The following is a 10,893-nucleotide window of genomic DNA, read 5'->3' on the forward strand; positions in this document are numbered from 1 at the left end:
AGTAAACATTCTAACGCTAATAAATTATTAAAAGAAATGTGATAGAAAGAGGATATCATAATAAAATAATAATATTAGAATGTAGGGGGAACGCATGTGGACAAATGGACAGTTTGAAAGGTTCTAAAGAGCAGGGGCAAAATGGGAAATTAAGTGCATTGACTTAATAAGCGTGGAGACGCACTGTCTAGTTGTCCCGGGGACGGGCCGTCAAGACCCGACCCGATTAAATTTTGAGACTATAAATAAATCCAGGAAGCTTGAACGTATAACTAATTTCCATAAATTGATTGAAGGTATGATAACCTAAAATAGCAAAGGTTCAGAGTCCCAATAACCATTTGAATAAATTGTAATGAAAAGTGGCAAACTGCCCAATTCAGCCCAAAACTGGGAAGCATATCATATCATATCATACTAAAAGTACAAAATATGATGATCAGGTAGTACAAATACAATACAATTAGACAAAACTAATCTTCCTTTTAAGTTTAAAGCATCATACAGACAGACAGAAATCATCAGTTGAAGGAAATTACCTCTTCAGAGACATCCAATACTTCCTCTATTTCCACTTCTTTAGCCTCATACTCTTCTTCTTCGTCGTCGCTGGCTTCTCCGTCGCGCAGCTTCTGCCTCTCCAGTTTCTCTTCTTCGTGCAGCCGTTTCCATTCGCTCAGCAACCTATCCCACTCTTCCTTCAGCATTCTCCTCTTCTCGCGCTCCTGCTCACTTAGCTGCAGAGATACATCCTGATCCTCTGCCTCGTATTTCTTGCTGTATTTCTTGAGGTTTTTGGCAATCTCTTCTTCTTTCTCGGGGGTCAAGAAAGATGGGGGCCTTGGCCGCCACAAGAACTGCAGTGAAGCAACAATAATGTATGTCACGGACAAGAATATCAATGTATAATATAGTCAGCCATCACTCAATAGAACAGACTCGATTCCTCAGAAGAATCAATATCTTACTTGGAAGAAATGATCCTTGAGTATCCTGTATAGCTGTTTTCCATTGAATGACCAGACACAGAATCCATTTTCCATTTCATGGACAGACGTAACAGCAGTCACAACATACCTATACAGTCGAAAAAACCATGTCAAAGATGAGAAAATCCATTGCATATGAAACCAACCTCCAAACAGCAAAGCAGAAGACTCATCGACACGGCAAGAATGTTAATCCAAAACCATAAGAATCTTTAGTGTCACGGGTGTTACCTTCCTGTTGGATCCCACTCAACATCTGTCGCCATGAAATGCTCGGTTTGTGCCATGGTCTCAAGCTCATCAACATTATAGAATTCTAACTGCCCATTAAAACCTTTTAACCCAGCCAGTATAATAAAGCAGCCACCTGGTGACCAGAAAAGAGCATTTGCCTGCTTTCCCTTGAGAGTAGCGAGCTTTGAAACACGACCAGTATGAGTTCCACTGCACATTGAGTAGAAGCTCACATCAGGCTTGGGGTTATCACCATGGATCACTGCAAATCTGTGACCTTTGGGCTCCCAGGCGAATGCAATGATCTTATCATTCTTATTTTCAAGTTCCAGAACCTCAATAGGTATGTCCGGTTCTTTGATTCTGAAAAGCTCAAAGCCAGTATAAGTGCTCTTCTTGGTTTTTGTATAACGATCTATTTTAACAGCCAGGTAATCCCCATTGCTTTGCCAATACATCTTACAATCGCTAACACTGAAGAGATTCTTTTGTCTCAACTCTGCTTTGCACGGTATTTGCACAAGACTCACCTGGTAATAACATCGAGAAAGGTAAGGGGAATAATTAATTTCCATTGACGCATAAGCATCAAAAAGTTAAGCAGGAGTGTGTGAGTTCACCCTAGCAGGTTGATTTCCTCCACCGAGTTCAGGAACATACAGCGCTAGAATGGGATCAGTGGGCGACCAACTGAAGTCCACAACGTTTTCAACCTTGATGGACTTCTTATCAATAAGGGTAAATGATTCAGTTTCATAAACAGAAACAAGATTTTTCCCTATTCGAGCAAAGTACTTATCTTCTCTACCACTTCCCCACCTGTACAGAGAATGCATGTGAGACATTAGAAACAGCCCTGAGCCAACACCAAAGAATATGCCCACTCAGTTGTTAAAGTGTCTCAAGTTGGATAGGAACAACATCAAACTGATATTTACTAATCACCTGAAAACAGGCCAAGACACCCTACTAACACCACCAGTTCCTCCAATAGCAAAGTCATCAGCACTTCCCTTGAAATCTCTCATAACTTTTCCAGTTCTCACATCAAAAATGTTGATCACAACCCTCTGTGAAGAGTGAAGACATGCTATTTTATGACATGATTGAAGTAGTGGTGTGCAGTATTTTAAAAAATAATCGAGAAAAATTACATGAGTATCACGAGGATTGCTTGGCGCATGGCTGCTGTAAGTCACCAAATATCTCTCTCCAGGGGAGAAATCAATCAATTTCACCTGCAAACCAAACCATTAAAACACAAGCACATAGTGTGATTTGCCTTGTCAGGCCTAGTTTGTAGGATATTAGGTTCGGTCGGACGGTTTACCTAGTGCGCACTTTCGGGTAGCAGCTGCGAGTTCTCACATTATAAGAAAAAAAAAAGAAAAAGGAAAAGGAAAAGGATAATAAATCCTAACCCTAAACCCTAATGACCTGTGGATGAGCACATCGCATCAGGTGGTTGAATGTGGTCGCTCCACCCCAGACTGCAGCACCCTGCCTATGCACTGTAGCTAAATAGGTTCCTAATGGTGACCACTGAACAAAACTCTCTGTCCAGGACTGCAACAGACATCAGTGACAGATGTCAAGAAACTATGAATTGATATTTAAAGAAAGCATAAGGGTATACCTTGCATCATTTGAAGCAATTCACATGGTAAAGAACAACGCTATAAATAAGGTCTTTTCAAATGCACACCCATGCTTGAGCACAGAAAAACTTACAGGTCTTTTATAAACAAGCTCGGGCTTGGCGTGCCTTGCATCATTCCACATAACCTCAGTGTCTGAACCTGCAAGAATCACAAGCTGATCTCTCGCTTTTTCATCAGTGAGCCACTTTTGCAGATTTTCCTGTACAGCCAAGCCATTTGTACAAAAAATGTGCGATAAAACTAATAAATTTTCTGTAAGGAGAGAGAACTCTCTCCCTTAATGATTCTCCCACTGATTTGGATACCATATCGTTGGGAACATGTGCATGTACGCGTGTAAGTGAGAGAAAGAAGAGGAAGAAGACCAACCCCTGGAGCGTAAGGCTTGGTTTCTGGAGGTGCCCACTCCTCTGGGACTTTCATGAACTTATCAATATCATCAAACATATTAACAGCAAAAATGTGGGCTCGATCCAGTTTGTACCCATGGGTCTTTTCTTTAGCCAATTCAGCTTCCTATGCAGAATCCAAAGATTAGTTTTAACTCCCGATACAGAGAAACATATAGAGATAGTCATACAATTGTAAAGAACAACCAAATTCATATTTATGGCATAATATATATATATATATATATATATTCAATGAGAGAAAAACTCATTTTGTATATTTGATCCATTTCTGATCACCACGAAAATCAACAGTTTCGATTGGATACAAAGAACAGTTAGAAAAAACTTCCAGATAGCTATACATATATATATATATAACCATTTAATCTTCTGTGGGGATCATAATTGAAACGGACTAACCATGCTATATGATGCATCAAATCAAATTACAAGTAATGAATTTAAGCCGCTAATACAATAATAACCATCATCACATCAGCAAAGAAACCCGACATTTTCAAACTGCACCAAGCTTCAGTCTACTAAAAGGAGAATCTAAACAAGAATCCTATCACACTTATATCCAATCAAGAGGAGAAACAGGGATCTCCAGCTGATTGAAGCATGATTCCGGAAGGCTGAAAAAAGCAGCCATGATGAAAGGATGTACTGCACTCTGATCAGTAATAATTGCATCAGAGAAATCAAAACCTAGAGATTGCTTGAAGGTAGAGAGAACAATGCCCATTCTATCTTCCAATAAGAAACAAGCAGTTGAGGAACTTGAAGACACTTAACCATGTTGTTACCTGAGGGGTGTTGTATTCAATGAAGCAATAGCCTAGCGTTTTCCCAGTGTCGGGTTCCACAGGCATCCAGAGACCATTCTCCTTGATTACCCCGATTTGACAGTAAATCTTCCGGACAACTCCTTCCAGTTTCTCGAACTTCTCTTTTGTCACCGTTGGCAAATTGTCTACCACAATTGCATTTCCAAAACCCTCCTCGAACTCCAGTGGCTCCCCCTCCTTCAAATCCTCGTCATCGCTGTACACAAATTATCAACGGAGATGAAAAATCAAGCAATACTACTAACATGAGAAACCGATTATGAGAAACCGATTAGAAATCTAATCGTCGATGGTAACCTAATTATGCCAAAATCTTCGCCTGGAGGGAGACGAATTGAATCGAGATCAATAGATGCAACGTCAACATCCAAACGCGAAGCAAAGTCCCGTATGTCCATCATTGTCATGGTGAGCGCCATGGCTGGTGGCTATCGACAAAGGAGGAACGAGGAGCTGAGCCGCCGCCTTTTGCGATATTAGGGTTTCAGTGAAAGGATCTGATGGGCTGAACGGAGAGTGCTGTATTAATTATATTGTGCATCGTGTGTTACTTACTGTGTTTGTTCGAAGAATTTTGAACAATTTTATAGTATTATTTATATATATATATATATATATATATTTTTTAATATCAAATTAAATATTATTTTTAGCTTTTATATTAAGGTGTAATTGGACTAAAATCCCTACTTCCACAAATTGTTTGAAGTTCAGTCCCCATTTATAATTTGTTTAAGTTCATTCCCTCTTTTTCTATTTTTATTTATCCCCAATCCCTCGTATATTGAATTTTCTCTCCACCCATTTATACGAATTCGGGCGATAAATTCTGTGGCCAATTACCCAAAATCTTCAAATCAATCAAGAGCAATCCGATTGCCCAGTGTCGGGTGCTCATGAAAATCCATTTCTCCCTGCCCATCTCTCTATTTCAATCTTCACTCCAAAAATCGATCTTTTTTTTTTCTTTTTTTTTTGTACACAAAATTGGGAGTGAAATTCGTCATAATCCTGTGATTGCAAAATCATCACCTCTGTAAACATTTGATCGTGCTTGGTGGTTGTTGATGATTATGGAATTCATTAAATTCATTTGCCCTAATTTGTTTGAACTGCTATGAAAAGGAAAGTGATTTCAGCATCGGAACAACACCGCACCGCAAAAGCAAGTCGAGAAACATAACAGAGGGAGAATCGCACTATGAAGAGAAAAGCGAGAGAGCGTTTGGTTTGAGAGAGAGAGATTTAGAATGAATGTAAATGTTGGAGTTGTGTTCATGAGTGTTGATGCTGCTGTTCAATGAGAGGAAGAAGGTATTCGGTGCTATTTCGGAGTAGATCGGAGGAGTATGCCGTTGTCGCCATGCGTTGCTGTTTGATATGAGAAGAAGCCGTCATCGATCAAATTGGACATCCTCAATTTCACCTGAATTGAATCTCTGCAGCACAAACAGGAAGTCATTCCAATTCAATTGCATAATTTCTTATTGTTTTGTTTTGTTTTTTTTTGTTTTTTTTTTTTCTAGATTTGTTTGGTTAATTGGAATTAAGGCATTGTTGTTTGTGTTTTGATTTTCCTGATTCCAAAATTGATTTAGCCTAATATACTATGTTAAATTCATTTCATTTCGGTATTAATATTATTTTGGATTTATTCGAATTTGCTTCCGCTATTAATTGATTTGTAAAATTTTGTATACGAGGTATTGTCCAAATGAATTAAACGATTCAGAATATAAATCTACAACACTCCATATATAAGAGGTTTTATATTGTTCTTTTTAATATATATATATATCCATAGGATGTACATTAATCATTTATTGTCAATGTAGTTTTTTTGTAATTACTTTTGGCATATTGGATATTATGTAATATTGTAGGTAAATATACAATCATAAGACCGAATGTGTATTGAAACGTTTTTTTAAATTTGTGGTACCGTGGTAAATGAACGAGAATTATAGGTATATGACGATAATCATTTATAGAAGAGTTGTTGACGACAAAGTTGTTTGGATGCAAACAGAGGTAAACGACCGATAGGTATGTGACAATGCTCTTTTTTATATGATACAATAACGACATAGGTTTTCGGAAATGTAAAATAGGTATACGAGTGGCCGATGAGGCAAATTTAATTATTTGAGCGAATATATAGTTGATGTCTCAAAGCACATGGATGCGGTAGCATATTCCCAACCTTAAAATTAGCCTAAATTTATGCTAATTAATTTGCCGAGTTATTGTTTTTTAAAATGCTCATAAACAGATGTTACTGTGAGTGTCATGCGCTATGCAAATATGTTCCTCACTGAATGCTGTTGTGTATGAAACAATGTGGATTAATCGTAATAGGTCTAATGAATTTCAATTTATGACATCATGCATTTATACTAACAACCAACATAATTTAACTTACTCACTTATGACTTGTTTAGTCATTTACAAATCAAGTTTGGAATATGATCATACAAATTAACTAATTATTTATAACTTGTTTAACCAATAATAGTAAATATGTATTGTTTATCTTTCCATGCACTTTGGGGTGTCGCGAGAAACACTACCATAGTTGAATTCATTCATGGTTATTGTCATTTAGTGAATATTTCAAACAAAAATGCAAGTTCTCTAGCTATAGGTTACCAGAGCATATGTAATCGTAACTGAAGTATATTTGATTTTATTTTAGGTACGTAATATCTTATCTAGGGTATCTACATTTATAATTCTGGTATGTAACCATGTGAGCCGAGTATAAACCTTAATATAAGAGGTATAAATATGATTTCATAAGCATTGGATTGTAGTACCAGGTATCTTCAAATGTAGTTTTATTTAGTCAATCCCACGCAGAGGGTCCAATACGCAAACTCGGTGAGATACTCTCTCTCGATTTTTGTAGACCAAAGATTTTTTTGTGTGTTACGGTGTGTATTATTGGGAAATAGGTCTAAATAACCAATCAATCTATGAGAACAATGATATATGAATAACAATCAACATAATTTACCCTAGACACTCCTTACTTGTTTAACAATCTATAGTAAATATGTGTTGATTACCATGATGAATTCATCTCTGGTCCGACATCAAATGAATATTTCGAACTGAAAACAACCGATTCCCCAACCACATGTTACCAGGGCATATATATTTTTTACTGAAGCGTACAAGACTATTATTATAGGTACGTAAGATCTGTGCCAGGGTGTGCGTATATTTTGTATGCAGGTATGTAAGTATGTGATTCAGGTACAAAAACCGACTAATGAGGTATAAATAATGGTTTCTTAGGTATTATTTGTGCAGTACCAGGTATCCTCAAATTTAGTTGATTTCGGTCAACTCACGCAGAGGAACTGATTCATGATCTTGGTAAGAGCACTTCCTCTGTTAACCTCGGTGGACCGAATATTGTTGTATATGCTATAGTATGGATTACTATGTAATAGGTTTAAATAACAATTAATCCGTGAGAGCAATGATGTATGATTGTGTTTCCCCATTGGATTTTTGTAAATATGTACTCTTTGCATATTAATACCCTCCAGAAATTGGTAGAAAATTCTATCTTGTTTAATTCATCCCCGATTACCATTAATATGTGAGTATATATTGCTTTCTATGATTATTTTATTAAAATTATTGATTGTGTCAATAGTATTTCTGTGAAATTAAATTTACTTTCAATGACACAATTATATAAGAATGAGATTTGTTTGGACTATAATGGAACTATGGGTATATTGGTGCATAATAGATTGCATCCTAGAAACTTGTATTATTCTTATATTTTCAACGTCACCCAACTAAGTATTTTCTATATAGTTTATCAATCTATAGTAGATATGTGTTGTCTATGTTTTCATATAGTTCTAGGATTCTCGAAAACACTATAATGATGAATTTATCCATGATTACCAACAAGAATTGAATATTTCAAATTCAGAATGATCCGTTTCCAAGAACAAGTTATCAGAGCATAGATACTCATTACTAGAGCATATGAGATCGTATTATAGGTACGTAAAAACTACCCCGGGGTATTTGGATATTTAATGCAGTATGTACGTTATGGGTACAAGCATTGAAATCAAGGTATTATTTATGTAGTAGCAGGTATCTTTGAATATGGTCGACCTCACTCAATCTCTTGACGGATGAGGCAATTAAGGAACTCGGTGAAAACACTTCTTCTATTAGCACTTCTTCACTTCATTGGTGGTTGAGAGTAATGACAACGATTGAGAGGGTATAAACATTTGCAGTACATGTATATATTTTTCTTTCTTAGGTGCATCACTAATTACTCAAGTATCCGTAAATGCACTTTTGTTCATTCTAGGCATTACTTCAACTATTGCAAGGTCTTGTAATGAATTATTTAATTTCAATTTAAGAGAAGTATGCATAACTTTTTTGGCTTGTTGTTCTCTTCGTACAAGGATAACATTCCTAACTGATGGGTAACATGTATATGAGCATATATATATATTGAAGGTACTTTGATCTAGTTAGACGGGTACATCGATCTCTTGAGGAGGTACATCATGTGCATTATTGCAATTCTGACTATGTGAAGAATTAATTATACAATCATTCACAAAACAATTGATAACATTACTCCAAATATTAAGTTTCACTAAATTCAACCCACAATTCAATCTCTCAATCAATCTTAATACAATCCCATCGAATCGGAGACCAATCGAACCAATTCAACCAACGATTCAATCCGAAAATAACATATTACCCAAACCAACCACAAATAACATAACCCAAATCAATCCCAAATTCATTACAGACATTCACTTACCCTGTGTTGCTCATCAGAATCTACGGTTTGGAGGATGCACATTTCAGTATTCTGGCCGCAATTTTACTGTGGTAGCTTTTCACATTATCAAACTCGCCACCGATACCACCAATGAGATGAACTGTTGTATTCGCGTGGGCAAAACTTTTGGCGAACATGCGGACCAAAGGACTACAATCGAGAGTGTCACCTTGATGTCGAAATCTTACGTATTCGGGCGTTTTCCTTACCATGAGCCATAGGTGTATTGCGATTAGGTACAACTGTACAAGTATAAAAAGCATGTATGCAAAAATAACACAATATTTTGTTACGTAATTCGATTTATCCACGGTCAATTAATTATATATATCCAGTAAATGCACTAATTTTTTTGCATTCCCTTGTCCGAACGGATTATGCAGTGAATTGCACTCAAGCATAACCCAACATACGGTCAATTAATAAATATCATCAATCTATATTACCCAAATCTCAAATTTATTAAAAAAATTATAAGAATTTATCAGGAGTACGTAACAATACATTTCGAATACACAGTAGTCCCCTAAAAGTATACTCTTAGCATACTAGACCTAAAAGATACAACTTGGGGTACCTAACAATACCACATTTGCAACCTAAAAACATGACTAATTACCGAATAATCAAACAAAAAACATGAAATATGCAACTCCGGATAACTAAAAGGATATACATTTACAAAATTAACAAAAATCACAGATTAAGCAAATAAAATCACCCAAATCGGTGCGAAGTAAAACACCCAACCCGATCTACGTGGGCAAACATACGAACGATTTCAAACTCGATTAACAAACACAACTACACCAATCACCCAAGGCTCCTCAACACTGAACTGAGACATACAAACACAGAACCAAGACTTACACTCCAAATAATCAAACAAACTACGGTATAAAATACTAATGTCAACAGAATAAAAAATCGAAAAAATCCGACCAGACACTTACTTCTTCGAACTTGTCGGGGGATGGGAGCAGGTCAGTTATTTTCTTCACTATTTTTTCACCAATCAGACGCTACTTGATCGCTAGGGATTGGAGAACGTCGGTTTGCCTAAAGATGGAAGATGTAGGGTTTAAAATCGAGATGAGGAGAGTTATGAGAAGTTTCATGTCTCAACCCTTGTTAAATCGTGTGTAACTATTTATATTTTATTTTTTAATTCGCGAAAAAATGTACGCGATATTTAACTTGAAGTATATATGATTGTAATGGGGGTAGAGCGAGAAATAATGTAGGTATATATTACAACTTTTGAAGTATTGATAAACTTATTTCGAGTACCTATTGTGTATATAACATTAATTGAGGGGAAAATACAATTGGGGAGCTGTAACATACATAATCCATAAAGTAGGGACTGCAGTCCAATTTATTTTAAATAGGGACTGAATTACAAGTGAATTTATCTGACAGGGATTTTAATTCAACTTTCCCTTATATTAAACTATAAATTAATTTTTTATTTCTGATATTACATTAATACTTATTTATATCAAATTATATTATTATTTTAATTCAATTTTTTTTTTTATTCAAATCTCAATTTAAATCCAAACCGTCAATCGTAATATAATATAAATGCATAATATAAATATATTAACAATATAATTTAAAAATTATTATTTATATTGTGAAATCGTATCAAATAATTTAATTTTAAGAACTAATTGAAAAGATTAGTATTTTCACTAGTTATTTTTTGAATATGAAAAGATAGAGAATTAATTAATGAAGTTTAAATATATTTATAAATAATTTAGGTTAAATTTAAATTTTAAAATTTTGAAATTTAAAATTTTTTTTAGATAATTTTTAATTTTTTTTGACAATGTAATAAATTTTAATAACTATACTTCTTATTAAATGTAATAAGTTTTATTATAGTAAAATTGAAAGGACAATGATAAAAGTAAC

At 35.3% G+C, this 10,893-nt stretch overlaps 1 protein-coding gene across 1 annotated transcript; it reads right to left on the reverse strand.

Annotated features, from left to right (window-relative positions):
• Window positions 1–350: 350 nt before the first annotated feature.
• LOC127262273 (eukaryotic translation initiation factor 3 subunit B-like) lies at window positions 351–4,680 on the reverse strand. The gene is made up of 11 exons (XM_051290892.1): window positions 4,425–4,680; window positions 4,086–4,323; window positions 3,254–3,400; window positions 2,955–3,083; window positions 2,661–2,789; window positions 2,378–2,461; window positions 2,169–2,293; window positions 1,844–2,042; window positions 1,221–1,753; window positions 969–1,077; window positions 351–857 (listed from the first exon to the last, which is right to left on the reverse strand). Exons 1-11 carry the CDS (start codon window positions 4,544–4,546, stop codon window positions 522–524), a joined length of 2,151 nt encoding a protein of 716 aa, XP_051146849.1. The 5' UTR covers window positions 4,547–4,680; the 3' UTR covers window positions 351–521.
• Between the last annotated feature and the right edge of the window lie 6,213 nt (window positions 4,681–10,893).

The sequence above is a fragment of the Andrographis paniculata genome, unplaced genomic scaffold (assembly GCF_009805555.1).
Source record: "Andrographis paniculata isolate CXL003 unplaced genomic scaffold, ASM980555v1 Contig65END, whole genome shotgun sequence".
NCBI classification, from domain to species: domain Eukaryota; kingdom Viridiplantae; phylum Streptophyta; class Magnoliopsida; order Lamiales; family Acanthaceae; genus Andrographis; species Andrographis paniculata.

Excerpts from the sequence above, each read along its gene's own strand:
- LOC127262273 (XM_051290892.1), bottom strand. The coding sequence starts at position 4,546 with ATGGCGCTCACCATGACAATGATGGACATACGGGACTTTGCTTCGCGT. Across the intron at positions 3,401-4,085 it reads TTGAATACAACACCCCTCAG|GAAGCTGAATTGGCTAAAGA; the intron begins GTAACAACATGG and ends GATTCTGCATAG. Across the intron at positions 1,754-1,843 it reads GAGGAAATCAACCTGCTAGG|GTGAGTCTTGTGCAAATACC; the intron begins GTGAACTCACAC and ends TGTTATTACCAG.